Source organism: Psammomys obesus, unplaced genomic scaffold (genome assembly GCF_907164565.1).
Source record: "Psammomys obesus unplaced genomic scaffold, mPsaObe1.curated_primary_1811, whole genome shotgun sequence".
Taxonomy (NCBI): domain Eukaryota; kingdom Metazoa; phylum Chordata; class Mammalia; order Rodentia; family Muridae; genus Psammomys; species Psammomys obesus.
This window is the reverse complement of record NW_026585895.1, coordinates 47,703,287-47,727,787: the sequence shown is the minus strand read 5'-3', so window position 1 is coordinate 47,727,787 and position 24,501 is coordinate 47,703,287. Positions and strand designations below refer to the sequence as shown.

Below are 24,501 nucleotides of genomic sequence, written 5' to 3'. Positions count from 1 at the left end.
GGCAGGAGCTGGTTAGAAAAAGAGTCATAGATAGCCCCTCACATACACACTATCTTGGTATGCTCACACTGGCTTCTTTTTGGCTCCAAATATGTCTGCTGTTGGCTACTTGCCCTTTGCTGCCCATCTCCACAACTAAGACATGAGCTCCAACGAGTCTGGGACCCCTACCAGGTACCTGGGTTCATAACAAGTGTTTCACCCATAGACCTGCAGCCTAAGAGCCTTTAAGGCTCCACATCTAAGGGCTTTTCCTTGGCAAGTGTGGGGGTATCTAACTGCTGGGCACAGCTCTGAGCTGGAGCCTAGCCCCTCCTGAGGAGTGGAGGGAGGCCACGTTCCTCCCATTCTTGGGACTGCGAGAGGCACATTCCTGTCCTTGAGTCCTGTGGAGATCCTGCCACGCAGCTCAGTCTAACTGCCAGAGCCTAGAAGACTCCCTTGGAGCTGACCCACCGCCTGCCCTCTACAGGACCCTGGGATGCAATGACCCATGCTGCCGCCGCACTCCTTATCTTTCCTCTGAGGCTTCAAGAGGGAAACCTGAGTCACTGAATGGCTATGAAGTTTCTAGAAAGTCACCGGCTCTCTGGTGACCAACATAAACCCTGACATCCTGCTTTGGGGCTGAAGCCAGGGATTTGGAAAGTTAGCGGAAAACACTCCTTTGAGCTGAGCTCCCTCTGCAAAGCAGGAACTGCTGGGCTCAGCACTTCTCTGGAAGGTTGTGCAGAGTCAGCAGCCAGCCCATGCTGCAGCTGCCCTCAAGGACAGGTGCCTGTAGGGCCCAACAAGGAACTCTAGGGCTAGGGCTGAATGGGATGCAGCTGATTCACTGTATGTCAGGCTGTAGGAATCCCACACCCAGACCTGTCTCTCGGGGGCTTTTACTGTGTCGGAGAAAACAGACATAGGGCGAATGAGTACACAGATGACTGAGGGTTACGCCATGCAGGCTACTGGCCGCACAAAGGTTTGATGTGGGGCCTACAAAGTCCTGTAAGAGGATGGGAAGGCCATGCAAGCCATGCTTTGCAGGCCATGGGGTCTACATCTCAAGGACCCCATTCTACAGCTGCACACACAGGCAGATATGGGAATGTGCGTGGTCATGTGATCCTACTCAGAAACAGGGTGGTTGGTTTGGGGTCCAGAGCTCCTGGCCAGTGAAACCAGGCCCAGTTGGGGTCTTGGGCAGGGTCATTTAGCTAAAGCCTGGAGGCTAGTTCAGTGATGGAATCACACTGACCGCAGCAGCAGCATGGCAGCGTTGTCCCTAATGAGAGCACTCTGGGCCAGATTCTCCGTGTTTTAGCAGCAGCCCAGTGAGTTATGTGTATACCGCAGCTATTTTACAGGTGGAGTGTGCAGCACTGAGCATCTCAGAGAACAGTTCACTTGGGGAGAGTTCTAGAGCACGGACAGATTGGAGAATGGAAACCTACCCAGGACCATAGCTCTCTGAACCACCCTTGCCAGTGGCTATTCGCCAGAAAGACAGTAGGCTTCTAGGGATGGGAGCTGAAGCAAGAGGCACTTAATACAAGGCTCTGGGAGATGCCATGAAAAATACAACTCTAGACAGCACTAACTCAGCAGCCCCAATGGTCCCAAGGGCTGCACAGCAGCATCCTCCAAGGCTCTTCTCACCAAGAGAAAGGAGAGGCTGGCAAAGAGCCAAGGGTGTGTTCCAGAGGCAGGGCAGAGGCTGTGCAGGGGTTGGAGTGAGGGCGGGAAGGATGGAAGCTCCCACACTTTTTCTTGAGAGTTCTAGTCTTACCACACACATCCAAGCCAGGAGTATGAAGAGGCTGACATGAGCAGCCCAATCGAAGGGATGGTGTGACATCTGGCACAAGCTCCCACCCACTTCTTATGCTGGGCATCTGAACAGTGTCTCAGTGTTGTCTTGTTGGGATGACGGCTTCATGATCTCCATTTTATATACAAGGAAAGGACGGTCCAGAGGGATAAAGCTCTTTGGCTAAGGTGCAGTGGCTCAGAACTCAGCTTGGAGTGACAGAGGGCTGCAACCAGGAGGATTTGTGGCTAGACACCCCTCCAACATCTCCCCAGACACAGTGCTGATTGGCCCCCACCTCATCCCCAGAGCTGCCTGGACAATGACTAAAGGGACACTGTTATGATGGTAACAACAAAGCAGCTGACACCAAACACTCTCTGCCAGTGGAGAGGCGTGGGAAGAGCTAATGACAGGCCTGTGCTCACGCCCAGTATCATGAAATCCTGTAAGAGCAATATGAGTCTCTACTCCCTCCTGTAGATAAGGCTACAGAGGACCAGAAAAAGAGAGAGAGAGAGAGAGAGAGAGAGAGAGAGAGAGAGAGGTAAGGCAAGAGCCTCCTTCTAACAGCAGATCCTAGGCTCCTACTGCTGGTGACAGTGTGTGTCTCCCTCAGAAGTGATAATCTAATGTGTCGGATACATCTTGGGCACCCCTTTGGGGCACATAATCTCAGGTGTGGGGGCAGGCTAAAGGACAAGGGTCAGGGTAGTCTAGGGGTAGAGCATAGGGTTTTCTGTACTTTGTGCATGAAAGTTGGGGATCTGATCTCTTGGGACCCCACATTATCAGGAGTCTGGCAGGTTGGGGGAGGGGGCTATAAGCAGGGACACTTGAACCTGCCATGTAGTGAACCCACTGTGTTCTTGGGCTCCACATGGGGCCTAGCTTGGCAGCCAAGTTGAGGCTGTGAATGGTTTTGTACCATTTGAGGAAGCTATGATACCTGCAAGATCTTCCTTGGATGACACGAGTCTCGGAGAGCTGCTTCCTGGTTCGATTCTGAGTGATAACCTGAAACCAAAGATTTTTACAAGGTCAGAGAGGCCTGGGAAGGAAAGGACAACAGCTTTGTCGGGGCAAGGGTGGCTGATAAAGAATGAAATGGCTACACAACTCAGGATACTGTGGGATCTGCTTCGGATCACAACTCCTCCCTCTGATGCCTCCCCAGAGTTTCTGGGTCCTGTAAGTTAAGGAAGATGGAGTGAAATGAACAGCTGGCCTTTGCTTATTTACTCACAACTCTGTGGCTGAAGTACAACTTAGAGCCTAAGAAAGCAAGGAGAAAGAAGCCATGCACCTTCTTCAGCCAAATTCATGATACCAGTGAGTGCCAGGCAGGGATACTATGATGGAATGCAGGCTCCATAGGACCAGACTGGCAACCTAATGATATCCTTTTGGGGCACGGAGATGGCCCTGGGAGATGAAGGGTACCTCTTGCCTTCTTGGGGGAGAGGGAAGCCAGGTGATTCTGACCTCCCAGGCAGCAGTAGAGGAACCAGCCACCAGTCCCCCTGCATATGTGGAAGAGCAGCCAGATAAGAGTCTCTCAAATAGTAGCAAGACGGTGGTCCAGCAACACCACAGACCTTGTCTCACAGAAGGGAAGAGAGGAGAGTGTGATTCCCTAGGTCGCCCCAGGAGGCAGCCTCCAAACACAGGAGTGACTTAGTATATGTGCTGCCGAAGCGAGCACCAGGAATGACTTAGAAGAACCCAGAAACAAAACCTGAACATCAAGTGATAAGACAGGAATCAGATGAAATGGGAGACCCAAGGACAGGAAACCAAATCAAAGATGGAAAGCAGAAAGAGCTGGCTGAATACCTCACTGAAAACATCATTCGGGGACTGCTGGTGGCTGAGGGGCTGAGTAAAGCTGCTGGGAAGCAGCTCATGGAGGAGGAGGGCAGACAGCACCCAACACAGGAGCCCTGGAAGGTGGAAGCCAAGAGCAGGTGAGGAAGAAGTTGAAGGCAGACTGAGTGGGGGCCAGCCTGCAGCTGGGAAGGCACACTGTGGGGATCTGGGAGATCAGGGGGAGGCCTCCTCTCTGTGGCTTTCTCTTACTGAGCTTCTGAATTTCATGGACTTCTTTGTCCACCAGGCAAAGCAAGAGGGAAAACCCAGGCAGGTCTGAGCATTTGTCAGCAGCAGCACCCAGTGTCAGCCTGCCATGCCAGGTCTACAAGCCTGTGGGGAAAACAAGGTGGGCACCTAGGAGGCCAAGCTCAGAATTATCAGCTCTCCAAGGGAGGGCAGGCCCTGGCTCCTGATGAACTCAGCTGAGCAAGGGATGGATTTAAAATAAAGGCTCAAGGGATGAGGAGCAACAGGTGGTAAGAACGGAATTCCATTAAAAACAAAACTGTAGGAATTATAATTCCTGAGCATGACTTTCAAGTTACACACTTGTAATGTGGGTTCCAAACATAACACAACTAACAAAAACCTGGAGGACGATGATGCCTGGGTGGAGGCAGGGCCAGCTGTGTCCTCTTCATAACCTGAGGCCGCTGACAGTAACAGCCTAATCACAGGAAACACCCAGACTCAAGCCTCTTCATGGCTTTCCTGACTCATGAGTCGTACAAAAGATGTTTTGGGAACTATGTTCTTTATTTTAATTTTTAATTATGTGTATGTGTGAATCTCCATGTGGTAATTTACATTTGTGTGTAGGCACCTGAGGAGACCGGGAGAGGTTGTTGGATGCTCTGTAGCTGGGGTTACAGGGAGTTGTAAGCTGCCTGACGTGGGTGCTGGAAACTGAACACAAGTCCTGTGTCTTATGTCAACTTGGCACACAAACTAGAGGTATCTACAAGGAGGGATCCTCAATTGAGAAAACGCCTCCATCAGATCCAGCTGTAGGGCATTTTCTTAATTAGTGGGCGAGGGCCCAGCCCAGTGTGGGTGGTGCCATCCCTGGGCTGGTAGTCCTGGGTGCTTTAAGAAAGGAGGCTGAGCAAGCCATGTGGAGCAAGCCATTAAGCAGCACCACCCCATGGCCTCTGCATCAGCTCCTGCCTCCACATTTTTGCCCTGCTTGAGTTCCTGTCCTGACCCTTTGATGACGAATAGCAATGTGGAAGTGCAAGTTGAATAAACCCTTTCCTCCCCTCCTTGCTTTTTGGTGATGGTGTGGCATTGAAGCAATAGAAACCCCAACTAAGACAGTCCCCTGAAAGAGGGGTGAGGTTCTTAAGCACTGAACTCACTCTGCAGCCCCAGAAAATAATATTTCTTGCAGTAAATAAATTCCAACTTGAAAAATGATTATTCCTTATTAGTTTCCTTTTTATCTGGTTGAATTAAATATAAGATGTTTAATTACAAATAGCAAAGATAATAGCATGATCTAACTAAGTAAATTCTCTCCTTGCATTCATCCATCTACCCTCCCTTTTCTATGCATAAATAGTTTCCGTGCATAGACAAGTGTTCAAAATCCTACTTCCTTCATGCTAGTGTCCATGCTTTCCAAGTGGTGAGAACTTGGGTCATTTTCCTTAAATTGATAACAGACTAATGGCTGAGAAAGAGATAACGCTGGCTGGGCCTCTTGGTAGAGAATCTACCTCAAGGCAGATGATGGTGCAAGGTCACCAAGTCCTAAGTTCTTGCATCCTTGGCATAAAGGAGCCATCTACTGGTGTGTGCTGGCCACAGTGCCTGGTACCCCAGCAGAATCACAGATCCTGCCCACCTTCTGCCACTTAGAAACAGGACCTCCTTAGAAAGAGGGCCTTCCATGGTTGGGAGCCTGGGGGCAGGATGGCAGCCCTCCTCCCTGGGTCTGCCCAGCTTGGCCCAACAAAGAGCCTTTATGAGCACCAGGCTGACTGTTGTTTAGCATGGAGGGCTGGGGTTGGGGGTGGGGGTGGCGCTCCGCTTTTTCAGAATGGAAGGAGTAATTACTCATAATCTGCAGCTTGTCCAAGGATTGTCTCATGTTCACAAGTATTTATAGGCCATTTTCCTCCTTAAAGCGTATTAGTGTTAATGAAAAACTACTGTCTCCTTAATGGCAAGACTGATACATGAATGGAAAACATTATACTGGAACCTAAGTGGGAATAATTTCGCACTCCAGGCCACTCTTCAGGAACAGCAAATGCTTTGTAAATGAAATGAGCTCCATTTGTGATAGATGCTGTTTTAATGGTGAGTGATCTCTGGCCCTCATCTGGGCCTCCCATTACTATGAGCTAGACCACATCTTTGCACCATTTTGCATTCATCTTGATTAATGATGGGATAGCAACAGTGAAGACACAATATCTATGTTTCCAAAGACAATTAGAGCCTCAAGTGGAGTCCTGACAGGCGGTGTCTCCAGGCCCTGCCCTGATGACCTGGATTCACAGCTAGAGCTTTGAGCCACTGCTGCTACACTAACCAGGTGGGGACGCCCAAACAACTGTTCCCATGATCTGCTAACTGACTGGCAGCTACAATTCTGGATCGTTTTCACATGCTGAGATGGCACAAGATCAGGCTTTCAGACAAGAGGCTGCAAGGGCTAGATAACTGGACTCAGAGAAGCACAGAAGCAGCCAGTGAGCGGGACGTGGGAGAGATTATGTGACAATGACACTTGGGTGGCGGTGATCAATCACAAGATGGCTGAGACTTGCCTTGATGTCAGGTTATGTGAGAAAGCACTGAGCTGAGGTTAAGTCCAGCCAAGATGGTTAGCCACAGTTGACTTAGAAACAAACCCCACTTCTCCCTCTAGACACTGGACAATGCAGGGTGCACACTCAGGTGCCATAATGAAGGGAGAACTGCAAACCAGAACAAGGCAAACAGAAGATGAGCTGAAGGGCCTCTGGGATCTGAGAAGTACATCTACTCATAGCATGGAGACTGTGCCTGGAGCCCTTGGCTAGAGCCAGATGGAGAGTCTTGAAGAGACCTGAGAGGCAGAAAATGCCTGTTTCATCCACTTGTGAAACAGGGCCTTGGAGAACACTGGCCTAAAGATATGATCATCTGGCCTTCTATGCAGTGCCAAGGGTCTCTGTAAAAGCCAAAGTGCTAATCCTGCTCCATGCATGGCTATAAAGTCCACAGTATTTCCCAGGCCGCCTGGAAAGGTGAGCACACTATCCCTCTCTGTTGTGGGGCTGAAGGGATGGGGTATAGGCAGGTATTCAGGGCAGGTACTGACAACACTGTTCTGGGGTCTGTGGTGATGGGATCTGGAAGCCTTGCAAGTCACTCCTTCCCAGTTCCAGGAAGAACCAGGTCACCTGCAGGCACCCGAGTGCTGAGGACAACAGTGGAAAGGTGGGCTGCTCAGGGTGGACAAGGACTTACTTGTAGTTATCATCTTCTACAAACTTCTGGAGCTCCTCAATGTATCGGACAGACTTCAGGTACTTCTGCACATGTGGCAGGGTAGTGAGGTGATCTGCAAAAGTGGGGACAAGACTCAGAGGCTTGACTGCCCCAGCCCAGGGGACGCTGATACATTCACATCTAGGGTCTTGAGGCTGGTTTACTATCCTTGGGGACAGGCCCTGGAGGGTGATCAGGTTTGAATTCTGTGCTTATGGAGAGTGACCGCAAGCATCTGGCTGAGGCAGAGAGAGATGCAAAGGCTGGGGAAGGATGAAGCCCCCAGAACACAGCAGATTCATGCGCCTGTGCCCAAACAGAATTCCAGTGATGATAGTAGGTAGCTTCCTCCTGTGTGCCATGAATGCAAGGCCAGTCCAGCCAGTATGGAAGTCCAATCGAGATGGCAGGCTCTGCACCAGGTGACAGACAGATATCTGTTCTAGCTTTCAATTTTGTCTTGTGTGTTGTCTATGTGCTCTTCCCATCACACAAAAGAGAGATGGCAGCAATCTGCAAGAGGTGGCAAGGCCAGGTTTTACTCTAACCTGTGAGGCCTGTGAGGCCTCACTATGTCACCTCCTTTCTGGAATGACTGCACCTAGCCACTTCACTCTCCTCAGACCTTCACTGTCATCGCACTCCTCCTAAGAAGCAGGGCAGACATGAAAGGAGAGAGGCTGTGGAAGGGAGAAGCTCTGAGGAGCAGCTGGACCTCAGTCTTCAGGCCCCAGAGCCTGAGGATCTGAAGGTGGTTTCTGTTTCTCTATGTCTTTAGTGGTACCATCATCTTGGAAATGAGGACAGTGACACCTGCTTTCCAAACTAATGATGGTTGGCACACGTCTAGAGCACATGACTAAAATGTACCTTCTCGGGGTTCCAGGAAATTCCAGGACAAGCTGAGGGCCAGGCACCGAGTGTGGCCCTATTTTCACACATGAGAAAACCATGGAGAGGAGGAAGTGACTTTTCAAGATGCACTGATACTTGCTCCCTATGTGACTCTGAGGCTAAGTCTGTGGCTGCTCTGCTGGTTAATGACAGCAACGAGAGTGTTTGGAGGCTCTAGAACAAGCATGCCACTCTGGGAGTGCAGGCCTCAGAGGACAGCTGGCCTAGGCCGTGGACCTTATCTTGACCTGAGAAGTGGCTTCCCTGTGGTCCTCCCAAGCAGAAGAGCCAGCTGTCTCACACCCTATAGGACTGGATTTTTTTTTCTCACACCTCTCTGGTGCACTCAGACTTTTATTCCTTTCTCAGCTGTGAAAACCTTCAGCAGAGAGGACAGCTTGCAGCTCTGTTCTTCATTCTCCCTGACAATGCAGGCTCCCTGCCTGGTTCGTTGTTCCTTCTCACAAAGACCTGGGGCACCTGATGCACATTTAGCCTCCACACCAAGGTCATGGTGTTGTACGAAATCCGTGCCCACATGGGTGGCCTGCTCAGCATTCTCAGTTATAGGAGGTCTCCAGTGAGCTTCTCTGTGTATGCCGAGCACCTGCCAGCATGCTCTCCCTGCACCTGCCATAGGCAGCAGAGCCTGACAAGCTGCTTACCATATCTCTGCCACACTCCATTTAGGCAGAGCCCAGCCTCCTATGGCACAAGTGATGTGTGCCCTTTACAAGTCTGGCCGACAAACTACCCCTGTCAGCTTCTTTCTTGTTGCCTCTGCTAGTCCCTACAGTGCAGAGCCTGTAGGGGACTCAGATGGAAGAGCCACAGACAGAAGGAATCTAGACCAAATCCCCTTGAAGAACTATCTGGGAGCTTCCCACCAGGCTCTTCCTTGATAAATGACTCAGAGCCATCCAGACCTGGGAAAAGCCACTCACTGGATGTGTGATCTTAGTGGTCCAAGTGTGCTCCTCGTGTGTAACCAAACAACTGCAGCATCTGGTCTGCAGAGTCTCTGGAAAGGGACAAGGGGCCTAGGCCAGTCTAAAGCGCAGGCTATCACAGCAGGAGCTTTGTGGAGCTAACTTGACTTGTGTTGCTGGATCCAGACCGCAACAAGGCAAGATCTCACAGTTCCAGTGGTAAGGTACTAACCATAGCTGCAGGACACTTGCAAATCCGCAATGATCCGGAGGATGTTGTTCATCTGGTTGGATCTTTGTTCGTTTTCCATGATGCTGCCAGAGGCAGGGTATGCAGAGTCAATGTAGATCAAGTCCAGAAGGTAGATTCCTGGGATTAAAGAAGACACTGATTACGGTAAGGTGCATCATGAGCCCCAGAGTTAAATAGTGGACTCTGCAGGAAGGGACAAAGGGCAGCTTATGGAAGCTGAACATACTGTTTGGACTTGAATTTTAATTCTGACTGATTCATTTTTCATGCTCAACTATACACCAAACATTTGAGCAATGGCCAAAATGGATGTTGGCAGATTCTAGCATGTTAATTTACATAGTTTTCAACAACAGGGTTTTGTACCTATAGTCCAAATAGGAAATAACAGCCTATTCTTTAATGACTGGTGAAGCTTAATAACTAGGTCTAAGCCGCTATGTCCAAGAGAACAGCTTTTGTGGGTTTTAATTGTTTGTTTAGCTATTTGTTTATCTGCCCCACACATGTGCACACATGCATACAATTATGAACTAATGAAGGAACAGAAGTTGTTAAGAATGAGATATTTCTCTATAGAGAAACCAATGATAGGCAGAGATGTCTTCTGAGAAATGAGACATGATGTAAAAATGGTTCACTGATGGCCAGTTATGAGCTGGGGAGGGGTGTCCAGGCACCTGAGCAAGAAGGTGAAGGAGCAGCGGCCTGGCTCTTTAGGCTGAGCCTTTATAAGCTATCAGTTGACTGACCAAAAAGCTGTACAGGAGATTACCCGGGGATATATAGTTGAAGTTTTGGTTTCTTTAAAAACTCAGTTATGTTATGTAAATGTTTTTGTTTTAATCCCAAGTGTGGGATTTTAGTTTAGGCTTTAGTTTGTCCACAGCCTCCTGTGGGTGTGGTCTTTGCCATCTGGTAACCAACTTGTTCAGTAAGGAGAGGGGCGTGGTCTAGGACTCTTGAGAGAAATAAATATGAGAGCTCAGAAAGAGAAAGTGTGGCAAGTTTGGAGAGACCAGAGACAGACAATGTGGCGGTTGAAGAGACATGGGAGAGACGCTTCAACACAGCGGCTTGGAGGAGACTGCTGGCTGCTTTTACTGTTAACGGAGAACTGGCACAGCCCCAAAAGAACCCATCAACCCTAAACAGCCGGGAGAAGTAAAGGGGTCTGTGATCCCTCTCCCTACTAACCTTCTTTCTCCTATCTAGGGTCGGGGAGTTGGACAGAGGCCTAAACATCCCAAATAAAACAGAGTTTTAAAATCTGGCACTACAGAGGTATTACAGGGAAGTGGATGGTGTATCTTCCAGGAGCCCTCCATGAACAATGCCAGCATATAATGAATGCCCAGGAATGGGCAGTAGAAGCAATGCACAGAACTGAAGACAGAAAAAAGAAATGACCAAGACAAAGATAAATGACTGACATGGATGAAAACATACTAGGTGGAGAAGATGCGAAGACTCCAAATTTCTATGCATGAAACAACAGAACATTTAAACACATGAAGGAAGAAACCACTGGGGATAAAAAGTAAATTTTAAAAATGCTACAACTGTCCGGGCCATAGTGGTACACTCCTTTAATCCCAGCACTTGAGAAGCAGAGGCAGGTAGATCTCTGAGTTTGAGGCCAGCCTAGTCTACAAGCTGGTCCCAGAGAAACCCCATCTCGGGAAACAAACAAACAAGCAAGCAAGCAAACAAACAGCTGCAACCATCCAGGCATGCTACAACCACAAGGAAAGCCCAGTAAGTTAAAAAACTCAGCGCCATGTTATCCACATTCTTTGACCTTGCTATGTTCCATCTAGGACTGAAGTACAGAAAAAAATTCCAACCATTGAAAGTACACCCACAAGACAAACTTCTAGGTTAAAAATAGATCTAAAGTTAAAAATCTGTCTGCATAGCTTTAATACTTAAACAAAAATGATCCTTGTGTGAAATACAGGGATGCCCAAAGCTCTGCAGGCAGCTACTGATATCCTCTATGTCCACAGCCCAGGCTTTCAAGGTTCTCCCCTTACTTTCAAGAGATGGATACTGCTCTTGCAGCAGACCCAAGTCTGGTTCCCAGAACCTATGACAGGCAGGTTGCAACTGCCTATAACTCCAGCTTTGGGGGGATCTGATGCCTCTGGATTCTGTGGCACCTGCCCCAACATATATATACATACATCTAATTAAAATAAAAAAAATAAATCTTTGAAAAATATAAGAGTTCTACATTTAATGACTTTAAATGTACTAAGTCCTAAAGGGACCTTCATAATCAGAAAATGATGTTAGTTTTCGAATATCTCAGTTAACTTTATCAAAATGTTTGTGCACTAAATCCTGACCAATGTCAAATATTACAAATTGACAAATCTAACTGTATAGTTATACTTTATATGTATTGTATAAATTACATAATTGTGTTATAAAACAATCTGTTTAAAGAAGCAATAAGAACACTATATTTATCTTCTTTTTTTTTTTCCAGCTTTACTACACAGGGTTTCTCTGTGTAGCCCTGGCTGTCCTAGCTTTGCAGACCAGGCTGGCCTCGATGGCCTAGAACTCACAGAGATCTGCCTGACTCTGCCTTCCAAGTGTTGAGATCAAAGGTGTGCGCCACCACACCAGACACATGCTCATTTTTCTGATTTATCCTTCCAAACTCCCACTCTGTAAGGGAAGAAAAGGAAGCTCAGAGAGGATGTGGAATTGGCTTGAGGTCACACAGCTGGAAAGTGACAGAGATGGGAGTGGAACCTAGGCTTCCTCCTCCAGCTCACGCTTCCTGCCACCATGGAGGACCTCTGGTCCTGGGCACCATGAGTCACTTGTCTGCTTTTAAAATAGCTTCACATTATTCCGGGAAACCATTAAATCACAGAAGCATCTGCTGGCACTCCTCATAGGGGCCATGTCCATTTCCTTTCCTTCTGGTGGTACTGTTTTCCAAATTTTAATAATTAGTAATAATTTTTCTTGAGTAAACATTCTAAGTTAAGTGTGGTGGGTTTGAATTCACAGATTTAGTCTTTCTTTTTGAACTTAATTTTTCCTCCGCTTTTTCAAAAAATGTAACTCAGTTACCTCCCTGAGGATTCATGGCAATCCTGAAAATCCCATTATGGCTGCGACCACAACAAAAAGCATCCCCCAGTGCTGTGTGGGGGTGGCGGGATGTGAGCCATGGGGTGGGGAGCTTCCAGATGCAGTGTGCAGACTCCAGCCTGGCTGACTCAGAGGCCAGGCAGCAGCTCAGCCCGGAACAGAGCAGGGGGAGGGAACGGAGGTTTTCTTGGGCCTGCTGGAAAGCCCTGTCCCTTCCTCGACCATCACCTCTGGGAGAAGGAGGCTGGGAAGAGATGAGGGCTGTACCCAACTCGGCATTGCATACTAGGATCTGCACCAGTTCTGCTGGGACGGAGCTCCAATAGTCATCCTACTGGCCTCCAAAGCACACAGTGGCCCTTGCTCAGACACAGCGCTACTGGGAAACTCAGATTGCACCAAAAGGACTGTATGGCCCTAAGCCTCATTCCTGAGTAGTGCTCTACAAACCAAGGCCAGGAGTTCAGCACACCTGGTGGAGGGGTGGAGGGCTCGTCACTGGATAAGACAGTCCATTCCTGATTTCCTTTTGTAAAACACCCAGACTCTAGCATCTGCCTGTACCTCAGGCCCTGAGTACAGTGGTGAGTACACGAGGAGACCCTAATGCTGGGAAGCTGAGACAGTGACACCTCAATAGTCTTGAACTCCCTCAACAAACACGGCCGCAGAAATGGTGCATTTTTTTATGAACAGTGTGAGACGTTTCTGTGTTGTACTAGCCAACCACAGGAGGCCTTTCTATACCTAAGACATAAACCAGATGCTTTTTCCCATCCCTTGAATCCTGATGGCGGACTCCTCATAAGACCTCAAGCCCTGGGAGCAGGTCTCACTGCTTCTAGAGCGAATCCTCAGAGCAGAGCACACACAGTTGCTTGGTGAACGTGAGAATGAAGGCGTGTCCTACCTAACCCAGAAGACAACAATATGAGATGCTGCCCATCACCCTTGTCTTGTAATTGAGGAACAGTATCAGCTCAAGAGATGGTCATAGCGGGGCTGAGGCTGGCGCAGCTGCTGGAGTGCTGGCCTGGCATGCACAGAGCTGTAGTTTGATCCCCAGTACCCCATGAACTGGGCATGATGGCATAAACCTGTAATCCCACTACTCTGAAGGTGGAGGCAGGAGGATCAGGAATTCAGAGTCAGCCTTAGCTACTTAGTGAGTGTGAAGCAAGATCAAGCCCAAGTTTCATGAGACCCTGTCAAAACTCAGGTTTTCTTGGCACTTAATACATTCTAGTCTAGATGTGGCCAGACCATTGCCGTGTTAAGGACCATACTGCTTCAAGGAACCCACAGTCCCTCTTCTATAGACAAAGGAACAGAAGCCAGAAGAGGCTGCCTTGCTTTCCTGAGGCCACACAGTTGGACAGTGGCCAAGACAGGATTCACATATAGCTCTGTCCAGCTGCCACAGTTAGTCTTTGTTTACTGCAGCCAGGAGCCTGGAGTACCTGGAAGCCAATGAGGCAGGATGGAGACACACAACAGCTGAACCAGGGGTGGGGGTGCCGAGGCTATGGCTCTTTTCATTTCTACTTTGGGATTAACATTCTCCACGGGGGCTTATAGGGAGGCTGTGGCTACTCCTTCCTGTTATACATACCAGGCCTGCCTGAGCACATCTGTCTCAGGTCTTACATCAGTGGCCCACCCAGACTTGGGGGCCCTGCCAGCTCTGCCACACAGCCCCAGTAGGAGTAGCATAGGGATGTCCATGGAGGGATGGTCTGGCTACAACTGCCAGAACCATGGATGGTAGGTGCCCGGCCACCAGCCACATGGGACCACCCTGCAGCTACCCAGTGCTGGGAGCGCATCTGGACTGGGATAGTACAGCTCCTGTTCCTATTTAGACAGTGACTGCTGCAGATGACAGTGTGCTGCTGGCCCACTACCACAGACAGTAATTGGACCAGCCACTGGCTTTGGCTGCAGTGGGGATGAGTGGTGCCAAGGAACTGGGCTAGACTGTGAGACTGACACAAGGCAGGGGTGGGGTGGGGTGGGGTGGAGGAGGGCTCAAGGGATGGGAATAGCTACTGTCTATCATGAAGGCAGGGGGGCACTGCTGGTCTCAGAATCCCTTTACAGCTCCCCACTCTCACTGACCACATTGTACTGGAAACTGAGGCTTAGGAGGAAAAAGGAGTGGACCAAATCTCCCCAGCTTCTGAGTAGATTGGGGTGGGAATTCAGGCCTATCTTGACAGTAGTCCTAGGGGTGGGGACTGGGAGCCATGGGCTGGCACAAGGAGGAGGGTGCCAGCTTGAGCTGGGGGTGTGAGAAATGTGGTAGTAGCCAGCCAGCACTGTCCCACGACCATGCCCACTTTGAGGCAAATGGTTCTCCAGACCTCACTTCTGCCCTGGGCCACCTTTGTACCTGCTGACAAAGAAGCCTTCCAAGAGGACCCCTGCTTGGTGCTGAGCGGGCCTTCTGCAACCTGGGAATGGGCACTCCAGATGAGCCAAGGCCCACAGCTGGCCAGGTGCCCCGAAAGCCCAGGGACAACTCACTGCACCCTTGTTCTCTCATCTCCGCCTTGTCTCACTTCCAGCCCCAGCCTGGTTTTGGTTTTTCTCACACAGCTATCTTTTCAATATGGAAAATTCTGCTGTGTCGAGGGGAAAAGAAACCTGCTCGGCAGGAGAATGCACTACTTTTCCATTTTACCGCTTTCTATTTTCTCTTTTTCAAAATCTGAGATGAAAGACTTTTTTCCACACTCATTTTGCTCTGCCTGAAAAGATGACTTTCAGAATTCAGAAACGAGGAGCTGGCACCCAGAGCTACACTTGTGTGGTTCCACCCCATAAACCACCCTGGTAAATTCCAAATGAAATAACAGAGTGCCTGCTCATTAGAGTTTGCGTGGTTTGCGTTGGTTTTGAAGACGGCACCAAGCAGACCCACTGTCTGCAAGCTGCCTCGGCTCCCTGAGAGGATGGATACAATTGTATTAATTAATGCCTGCCAATTACCATCCACCATGCAAACTGGGGGCTTCAGAATGAATCCTCATTTAGAGTGAGTCTTATGGGAAGTCTGTGGCCTCTGACTGCCAGGAGACAAATGCTTCCCAGGCCTTCAGCAAGGGCCCTGAACTGGCAGTCACGTGTCATGAGAGAGGCCATGGTTTCTGGTTGAGCACGCGGCCTCATTAGTGATCGAAAAGGCACGTGGGCACAGTCCTGTAGCCAGGACAGAACCATGGGGTGTGGGAGATTCACATCCCCTACAGACTGCCTAGGTGAAATGAGGACACAACCTCAGGTTTCCTTGAGGCTTGATTAGGAACTGGAGATCTACAGGTGTGAAGAGGCCGATGACTGTGAGTCAGAAAGCCCCCAGAGAACCATGAGGCATAGCATGTGCTGGCTCAGATCCGCACTCAGAGGCTGAGGGGAGGTGTCCATCTGCTAACTGTTATTGGGCTTGTTTTGTGCTGGACACTATGCTATATAAACTATCTCACTTGATCCTTCAATAACTTTATTGGCAAAAGAAAAGAAGCTGACGCGTTGGTCTGTCCAACACCCTACTCCTCACTCCTGGAAACAGCCCTGATTTTCCTCCGGGAGAAATCATACCTCCCACACTCAGAACCCATGTGGTTGGTGGGTCTGGAGCAATTCCATTTCCTCCTCTGCCCTGGGAGTGAAAACAAATTTTATAAAATAACTACACTGAAGGGGGGTACCCCACCAAATTGTTCAGAGAAGAAAGAAAATCACAAACTATCCACATATGATGCAAAGTCATGTAACTGGGAGAAAAGAAATGCAGCTGCAAATACTTAAATTAAACACTTGAGCTAAAAAGGAAACTATTTATTTTATAGAAATAAAAACAAAAGGAGCACCAGTGAAAACACAAAAGCAGAAATAGCTTTAAAATTTTACACTTATTTATCTCTGTATGTGTGCGTGCATGTGCACATATGAGGTACATGAGGAAATCAGAAGGCATCTGGCACAAGCAAGCTCTCACTTCCCACCATGTAGGGTATTAAGATGGAACTCAGGTGGTCAGCCTTGCTGGCAAGTGCCTTTCCTCAGTAAGCCATCCTGTTGGCCCGTAAATTTTTAAAATTAGAAGTGATAAATAAAGGTGAGGTTTAACTTTGGGGGGGGGGGAGTGGTGGTGGCACATGGCTGTCATCCCAGAACACGGGAGGCAGAAGCAGGCAGATCTCTGATTTTGAGGCCAGCTTGGTCTAGAGAGAGAGTTCCAGGACAGCCAGGGCTACAGAGAGAAATTGTATCTGAGAAACCAAAAAAGAAGAAGAAGAAAAAATAAAGCAGTCAAGTCTTCACTATGTTTGAATAAGGGGAAATGAAACAAAACAGACTGGCTTGTAAGTAGGATGAGAGGGGGACATGATTCCAGGTGTTGTAGAGAAGTTAAAATAGTTCCAATTCCCTTTTTAAAAATTGTTTCTAGGGCTGGAGAGATGGCTCAGACGTTAAGAGCACTGCTTGCTCTTCCAGAGGTCCTGAGTTCAATTCCCAGCAACCACATGGTGGCTCACAACCATCTACAATGAGATCTGGTGCCCTCTTCTGGCATTCAGACAGAGCATTATGTACATAATAAAATAAAATTTAAAAAATTAAAAAAATTTTTTCTAAATATCTATTTCTACCCATAGACCTGAGCTACTCTCGAGAAGCTTCTGTTTGCAGTGAACGGGCATCACTGGTGAGATGGTAATGAGAATAAGAGACTTATGCGAGAGGCCTGCACTGCCACCTGAGGCCATGATGATGTCTGTGGTCCATGCTTTGCCTGGGCCGTGTCTGGGTCCATGGTGCTGCTGCAACTAGGGCTATGTTGGTGTCTGTGGCCTGTATGACTACCGAAGGCCATGCAGATAGCCTTGGTCTGTGTTTCCATCTGCCCATCCATGGGCCATGCTGCTGCTACCATGCATGCCCACATACACATGCACACACCAACAGAAACATGTATCAACATACATGTAAAACAACTAAAATATTTCCTTTTTAAGATTTATTTATTTATTTATTTATTTATTTATTTATTTATTTATTATGTATGCAGCGCTCTGCCTGCATGAACACCTGCACACCAGAAGAGGACACCGAGCTCATTATAGATGGTTATGAGCCACCATGTGGTTGCTGGGAATTGAACTCAGGACCTTTGGAAGAACAACCAGTGCTCTTAACCTCTGAGCCATATCTCCAGCCCCCAAAATAAAGTATTTCAAATAAGTTCATAAACTAATCAAAATACTAAAATACTAATAAGCCAGACAGGGAGTTTTTTTTGTAACTTTTTTTTTTTTTCCCAGAGCTGAGGACCGAACCCAGGGCCTGAGCACTTGCTAGGCAAGTGTTCTACCACTGAGCTAAATCCCTAACCCCAGACAGGTTTATTTCAAAAGGACAATCTTATTGCATCATGAGATCTTGAGGATGCTAAAATGATTTTGACACCTTTAATTCCATTCTTAAAAATTCCCTGGAAAGCAGACTTCTTCAATTTGATAAGAGATGAGTGTTAGAACACTGAACAGCTGGGTGGTGGTGGCACACACCTGTAATCCCAGCACTCAGAAGGCAGAGTCAGGTGATCTCCGTGAGTTTGAGGCCAGACTGGTCTACAGAGTTCCAGGACAGCCAGGGATACACAGAGAACCCCTCAAAAGACCAAAACCAACAACAAAAATAAAACAAAAAAACCACCAACCAACCACCAAACAAACAAAAACCAAAACAAGAACAAAACCCTAAGGGGTATTGCTAATATTGAAGTCTTAGTAAGTAGGGACAAGTGGAGAGTGTCGCACACGCCAATGGGATAAAACAGAAGAAACTCGTGAAGTAATGAGAGGTGCATACGGCACCGCCATCGTTTGCAGATAATGTGATTAGCTACGATAACAGTTATATAACGAGACAACTGAGGGTAGTAACTGAAGAAACATTAGTCCGAATTATAGAGTAAATGTCAAACCGAAACACCAGCACCATTCACATGCCAACAGTCACCATGTGGAAAACGTGACAGAAAAACAGACAAGAAAAAATATCAAGCTTCTAGAAGTAAACGCAAAAAGAAATGAGTACATGTCTACACGTAAACACTAGATAAAAAGTTATACCACGTTATTAAAATTCACTGTGAAAATTTCCAGGCTTATTACTCCCTCTTTGAAAAATCCATGTTCTTGAAATAAAGGGGTGGGGCTAGGAGATGGCTTAGTGGGCAAGATGCTTGCTGCGGGGCCTGTGTCCCCGAGTTCCATCCCTGGAACCACGTGCTACAAGAGGAAAAACAAGCTGACAGTTGTGCTGTGGGCCCCACGTGGGTCTGCGCACACACACACTAAGTAAACAATCGCATCTCTTCATCTTTTCTGTTTCCCCACTCTCAGGGGAGAACACAAAACTTCCATGAGTAAAATCAAAACCAACAAAGAATAACACTTTTAAGACCCACAACTGGCCAACACGAAGAGTAAGGCACTGCGGAATACTCAGCCCTACATGCCAAACCTGTATGACAACCCTCCTTCCGAGGCTCGGCTCGGGGATCATCTCAGAGAGGGGGCAGGAAGGTTCTAAGAGTCCTGGGTGGTAGAGAGCTATGATGAAACAGTTCTCTGGACACAACAGAGCTGTCCCACACATGAATTCACAGCGGTTGTAACAGACACAGAAGACCTAGCAAGCTCAAGCCAGACAAAACCCCCGTGCGGAAGTGGGAGGTAGACACAAAGTCCCAGCTCAAGAGCTATCAGCAACTGATGCTGGGGGATGGGGGGGGGGGGGGACGTTTTCTTTATGATGGTGTGGCCTTCGGTAGGTCAACCACATTGCATGGCTCTATATGCAGGATTATTTGGCAGCACAAAGTAGATTTGATGGGTTTAAAAAAAAAAGATAACACAGAGTTGGGTGGGTTAGGGAGGTGGGGGTGGGCATAGGAGTAGTTGGATAAGGAAGGTAAATATAATCAAAATATACTGTATGAAATTCTCAAAGAATGCAAGAATCTTATAAAGATTCAAGAACATAAAATCAGATGTAAATAAGTGATAAAATAAATAATAATATTGCTAGACGGGAAGGCTCAATCTCACCAGGAGGTCAAAGACTGCCCTGTTCATGTTCAGATGTCATGATTCTTAAGTTCCTCTGGGCTCCTCTAAAAGATGAATGAGGAGGAGGGTGTGTCTCCATTAGTGCATATACTTTACAAAATCTGAACTGCATCCTAACATCCACCTGGAAGAACTTCCTTCCCTTCCTTTCCTCCCTTCCTTCCCTTCCTCCTCCCTTCCTCTCCATCAACAAAGAAAGAAGCACCTTTTGGCAAGTGACTTTTTTTGAGCATCCTCAGCTCTTGGTTGAGGGCTTGGTCATCAGAGCTAGACAGGAGGACCACATCCATTTGCTATGGCCTCTTTACAGAGGCCCTTCTTCATCTTCTCCCCCATCCACCTGCACCAGGTTATCCAAGGCTAATCATCTCTGCACCCTGTGATCTTTTTCAATCCCTAGCACTGTCCCTAGCCCACCAGAGCCACCTGATGACTTTCCCTCCTCAGCAGATAGAGAGGTTTTTCTGGCCCCTGGGCTGCCTCTCCATTCTCTCTGATGGACTGCTGACCCACAGACTCCCTTTACCTCCTGTCTCTTACTGTGCTCTTGGGCTATACTGGCCCTTCTTTTGACATAGCATGGATACCATGCTCACAGGTCAAGGCTATGTGCGCCTGGCACTACATTCTTCAGACCCACCATCAAGATGTACAGTCCAGGGCTCAGAAAACTGTATCCAATTGGACCCAACACCGAGGCTTTATGTGTACGTACAAGTCTTTATCTGACCCTTAACTTCTACCGCTGGGTGGAAGAGAATGGCTGCCACTGCTAGCACCCACTCCATAGTCACCCTGCCATCTCCAAGCTAACCTGACTTCTCTGAGTGCTATAAAGAGCATCCAGAGGTGCAAACATCATCAAAGGAAATGGAAGATGACTCCCAAAGTGAAAAGCCTCGGAAACCTGCATCTACACTGGGTAGAACGGAGGCTGCCACATGCCAAGGAAAACACTCCCAAGCTTGCCTTTCCAGTGCTGGCTCTGAGATCTGCTACTGTGCACAGAAAGGCTCCCCGAACGTCCCAGGCCATCAGGATCCCAGCCAGAGAGTGAGCTCACAGACGGCTGCTTTAGTTGACAAAGTATTTTCCATTTTCCCCTAATACACTCATGGATCTGTGGCCACTTGGTGCCTAGTCTTTAACTACACAAAAATAAGAAAGCTGTCAGCTTTATTCATGACCAAATGGAGACTGTAACTGATCCCATGTTCTGGGCCTCCGTCATCAATCTCCCTGCATTCTCTGGAAAATGAGCAGCAGATTTTTGGAGGTCTGGCTAGATCCAAACTGATCTTTACTTTCTTAGAGCGAACTTCCTTCTGATCTCACAGCAGTGAAGTCCTGAAGGCCTCCTCAGGCCCTCTACCTATACTCACTTATTTGTGGTTGTCAGAATTAGGGGTTTTGGGTCCCCTGTTTTTCTTCATAGTGAAAGGATACGTTGCAAGTCCCCTCCGGAAGGTTTTAGGAGAGCCACCTGTGGTGGTACAGTACAGCAAGGCTATCTCCATGAGCCCCACCCTTCTCCAGGGCACTATGGGCAAGAAACTGCTGCTCAGTCAAATCTAGCAGGCCCAGGCCTGTCCTTGCTTCCAAACCCACTCCTATGAGCAAGGGCTGTAACCCAACCAGCAGGGGGCGCCTGAAGAAACTAGTATTGTGACTGGTTTGTCACTGGGCCATCACTGGCTTCATTGGGCTGTAGACTGGAAGGCCCAACCACATCTGTACCCCTTGTGTACCAGAACTCAATTTCCTTGGACAGTGACCCAACAACCTTAAACCCCTGGGCTCTGGACTCCTGGTTATTACCTCCTGGAAACCTGTCCTATTTCTTTGGCTATTTATCCCACACCAATTTTACCCCATTCTACTTTCTCCTTACAGCATGCTGTTGTCCAGCAGGGTTTGGTGTTAACACTGCCACCATCAGGATAGCCCTTGCTACCCCATCAGAGAACGCTTTGTGGTAAGCACAGTGGCCACAGTGGCAGGGAAGCATGACTGCTAGCCAATTGGAAAAGGCCAAGAGCCTGAGGGTAAGTGACAGGTCACTGTGGGGAGGGGAAGCTACAAGGACACAGCTCACTTGGTGATGTTCACTGTCACCGACAAAGGTATTGCTGGTACCAATATTTAGAGTGGCTCCCATATCCTAGACACAGTAGCAGAACACCAGACAAAGCGTGGCCCCTGAACCAATCGCCTGATGAAGAGAAGCATTTGAAAGAGGCACAAAACATATGAAAACTTAACATCCTTAGATGAGACAGAAAATAGATTAGTTGTGTCTCTGACATCTGTGGCATCTGCTAAGGTACCCTTTCTTCCCTACCTCTGCCTTTCCTTAACTCCGGAGACATTAGGTGGCCCGCTTCAGGTCACCGCCCACACAGAATTCCAGTGCAGGAACCTGGTGGCTGCAATCATGTCTGATGCTCAGAAGTCCACACACACACTATAGGAAGATGTGGGAGCACCAGGTATGTGTGTTCACGATTGGTTCTGCAGATGTCCATAGCTCTCACAGGCCTGCACGGAGACTCAGGAGGTGATACACATTAAGGAACTGCTGGAGCATTGGGGCAGAATGGACACTCGGTAAAGCTACTTGCAAAACAACAGCAACACCTCAGAGCCTCCCCACAGGCTGTCTAAATTTCCTGTAGAGAAGAGACTGAAGGGCTCTCATTCACTTAGACTGGGGTGGGGGTGTTATTGCTAGAATCTATAAATAAGCTCAACGCACGTTAGGACAGTTATACAGGGCAGAGGCTGAGCAACTCCGGAGATCATCTGGGCTTGTTTCTGGTCTCAGGTATTCAGGGCTAGAAAGACTAAAAAGCTTGGGCAGAGACAAAGGGCTGCCCAGCAGGAGGTGACCTGGGCTTTTGGAGTGCTTTGTGTTCCCTCTGCTCACATGCCTTTGTGGTTGCTACTGGCAAGAGAAGATGGGAGTGTGCCCAGAGGGAAACCCAAATGCCTGTCTGCTGATAAACCTCAAAGCCCAGCAGATTTCACCACATCCAAGGATACAGTCCATGGAAAGAAAACCCAACAAAGGACATGGAAAAATACTAGCACATCATGGGCAGCAGCGAGCCTTGAGGCCACAGAAGTAGGGCGAGTCTAGCCTCTCATCAGCTTGGTCCGAGCTCTGGGGATCAGTGTTAGAAACACGGCACAAGAAGACAAGGCTTCTGGGATAGGTGACCGGCAGGGATGAAACCGTAAGGCCAGGTTAGAAGAAAAAAACTAACAGACAGTTAAACCACACTAAAGAATTAAGGCAGGGGAACAGCTCAGTGGCATGATGCTTTGCCCTAACAGGCATGAAGCTTGGGTTTAGCTCCCTAACATTGCAAAAACAAACAAACAACAAACAAACAAACCCCTGAACTGAAACAACGTCAGAGGGAACAGGGAGCCAAGTTGGTACCACGGGAACTTGCATGGCAGGTGTGGAGGGCCAACCTGGAAAGTCACTCCAATGTCATGGGACAGGTCGAGGGAAGAAACCTGTAAAGGAAACTGGGGTCCTGTGAACAGAGAGCTAACCAGGGCACAGCCTGTCCCCCGGAAGAACGCAGCCAGTTACAGAAAAGAGCTGTCCCTAGGCATATCCTAGCTAAACATCTGAATTAAAATAAAACCAAAAGTGAATAAACAAGTCCAGAGAAACAAGAAAACAAAAAACCCATAATGGTGACCCCTGGTAGTCCAAGCAAGTTTCGGGGCTCTCTTTGATCTGCTTGAACGGAACTTCAAATTCCACCAGGCTGGCAGGGAAATTAAATACTGGCCCTGCCAGCTGCTTCCTGTGTGAGAAGAAAGCAGGAAAGACAGTTTGTCCACAAACGTTAGTATGTGTTGGGTGATGTGCCAATTGCTTTAAATGCTTTGATTTATTTATATGCTTATTTGTTTTGTGTTTTTGAGACAGAGTCTCATACAGGCCGGGCTGTGTTACAGATAGTGACCTTGAACTGCTCGACACTCCTGCTCCCACATCCCAAGTCCTGGGATTATATGCCTGTGCTACCATACCCAGCTTGACTTTTTTAAAGAAGAAAAATATTTTCCCTTACTAATTATGGTGCTTAGGTACAAAGACCCAAAGAAGTGCTGTATGATTTCCGATAGCATAAAATGTGGTCAATGCTCATTTTTTCCATATAAATTCATGGAAGTGTATAATTCATTGCAGACCAGGAGCAGCTGACATCAGCCTCTGAGTTCGCTATTAGTGGATCACATCTGAGGTCCGCTGCCTTGTGAGAGTTCTGTGAAGGCTGGAAGGCTGCCCATACCCCTGGGCCATAAAACAAGCACTCAGGAGCTTTGAGGGCTGTATGTGATCTGGGTGACAATGATAGGCTCTGAGGATGGATGTCGCTGTCACACAAGGTAGACCATTTCTATGCAGGCCAGTTTCTGGTGGGCCAACCGCGCTTTGTGTCTACTTCAAACATATACTGCAATCGTGGGAAACAGGAGTGTGCCTAGTCCTGCCCATGCCCTACAGGAAGCATCTATCAAGGCTGACAACAGTATGGTATCAGCGCGTGGCCTGGGGCCACCAGATTCTCTGGGAGGCTTTAGAGCCCACTGCAGGGCCATGCTGAGAAAGGAGTAATTGGCTGAGCTGGAGAAACCACAGTCCACACACAGGGACTCCAGGATAGTTAGGGCTCAAAGGAGGCTCCCATATCAAGAGCACAGCCTCAGAGCACAGAGAGGAAGCATGGCTGCACACCAGCAGAAGTTAGGGCTGGTGATGGGAGCCACTGAGCTTGGAGCTGAGACCTATGCCTGCATTATCTCATGGAGCCTTGAGAAAATGAGGCTCAGAGGCTTGTCTAAGGTCACACAGTGAGTGTGTGGCAAACTGTACCCTAGGTCTGATTCTGGAGCATAAGAGCTGATCCACAGGCAGGACTGTTTTATTCTGCTTTGTTCCAGCCCTGTGTGACAGGGTAGCCCTGTGCCCTTGGAAAACTGACTCTG

The 24,501-nt window shown here is 48.2% G+C and overlaps 1 protein-coding gene across 8 annotated transcripts in view; it reads right to left on the bottom strand.

Annotated features, from left to right (window-relative positions):
- Ralgps1 (Ral GEF with PH domain and SH3 binding motif 1) overlaps nucleotides 1-24,501 on the bottom strand; it is a 235,391-nt gene that overhangs the window by 31,802 nt on the left and 179,088 nt on the right. For all 8 annotated transcript variants that reach the window (XR_008719384.1, XM_055600981.1, XM_055600980.1 and 5 more), the window contains exons 9-11: nucleotides 9,212-9,349; nucleotides 7,136-7,229; nucleotides 2,751-2,818 (exon numbers count right to left, since the gene is read on the bottom strand). Coding sequence is in view for 7 of the 8 variants with exons in the window: in XM_055600981.1 (XP_055456956.1) it covers nucleotides 2,751-2,818; nucleotides 7,136-7,229; nucleotides 9,212-9,349 (300 nt within the window). In the remaining variant the exon portion in view is untranslated. The remainder of the gene's footprint in view (nucleotides 1-2,750; nucleotides 2,819-7,135; nucleotides 7,230-9,211; nucleotides 9,350-24,501) is intronic.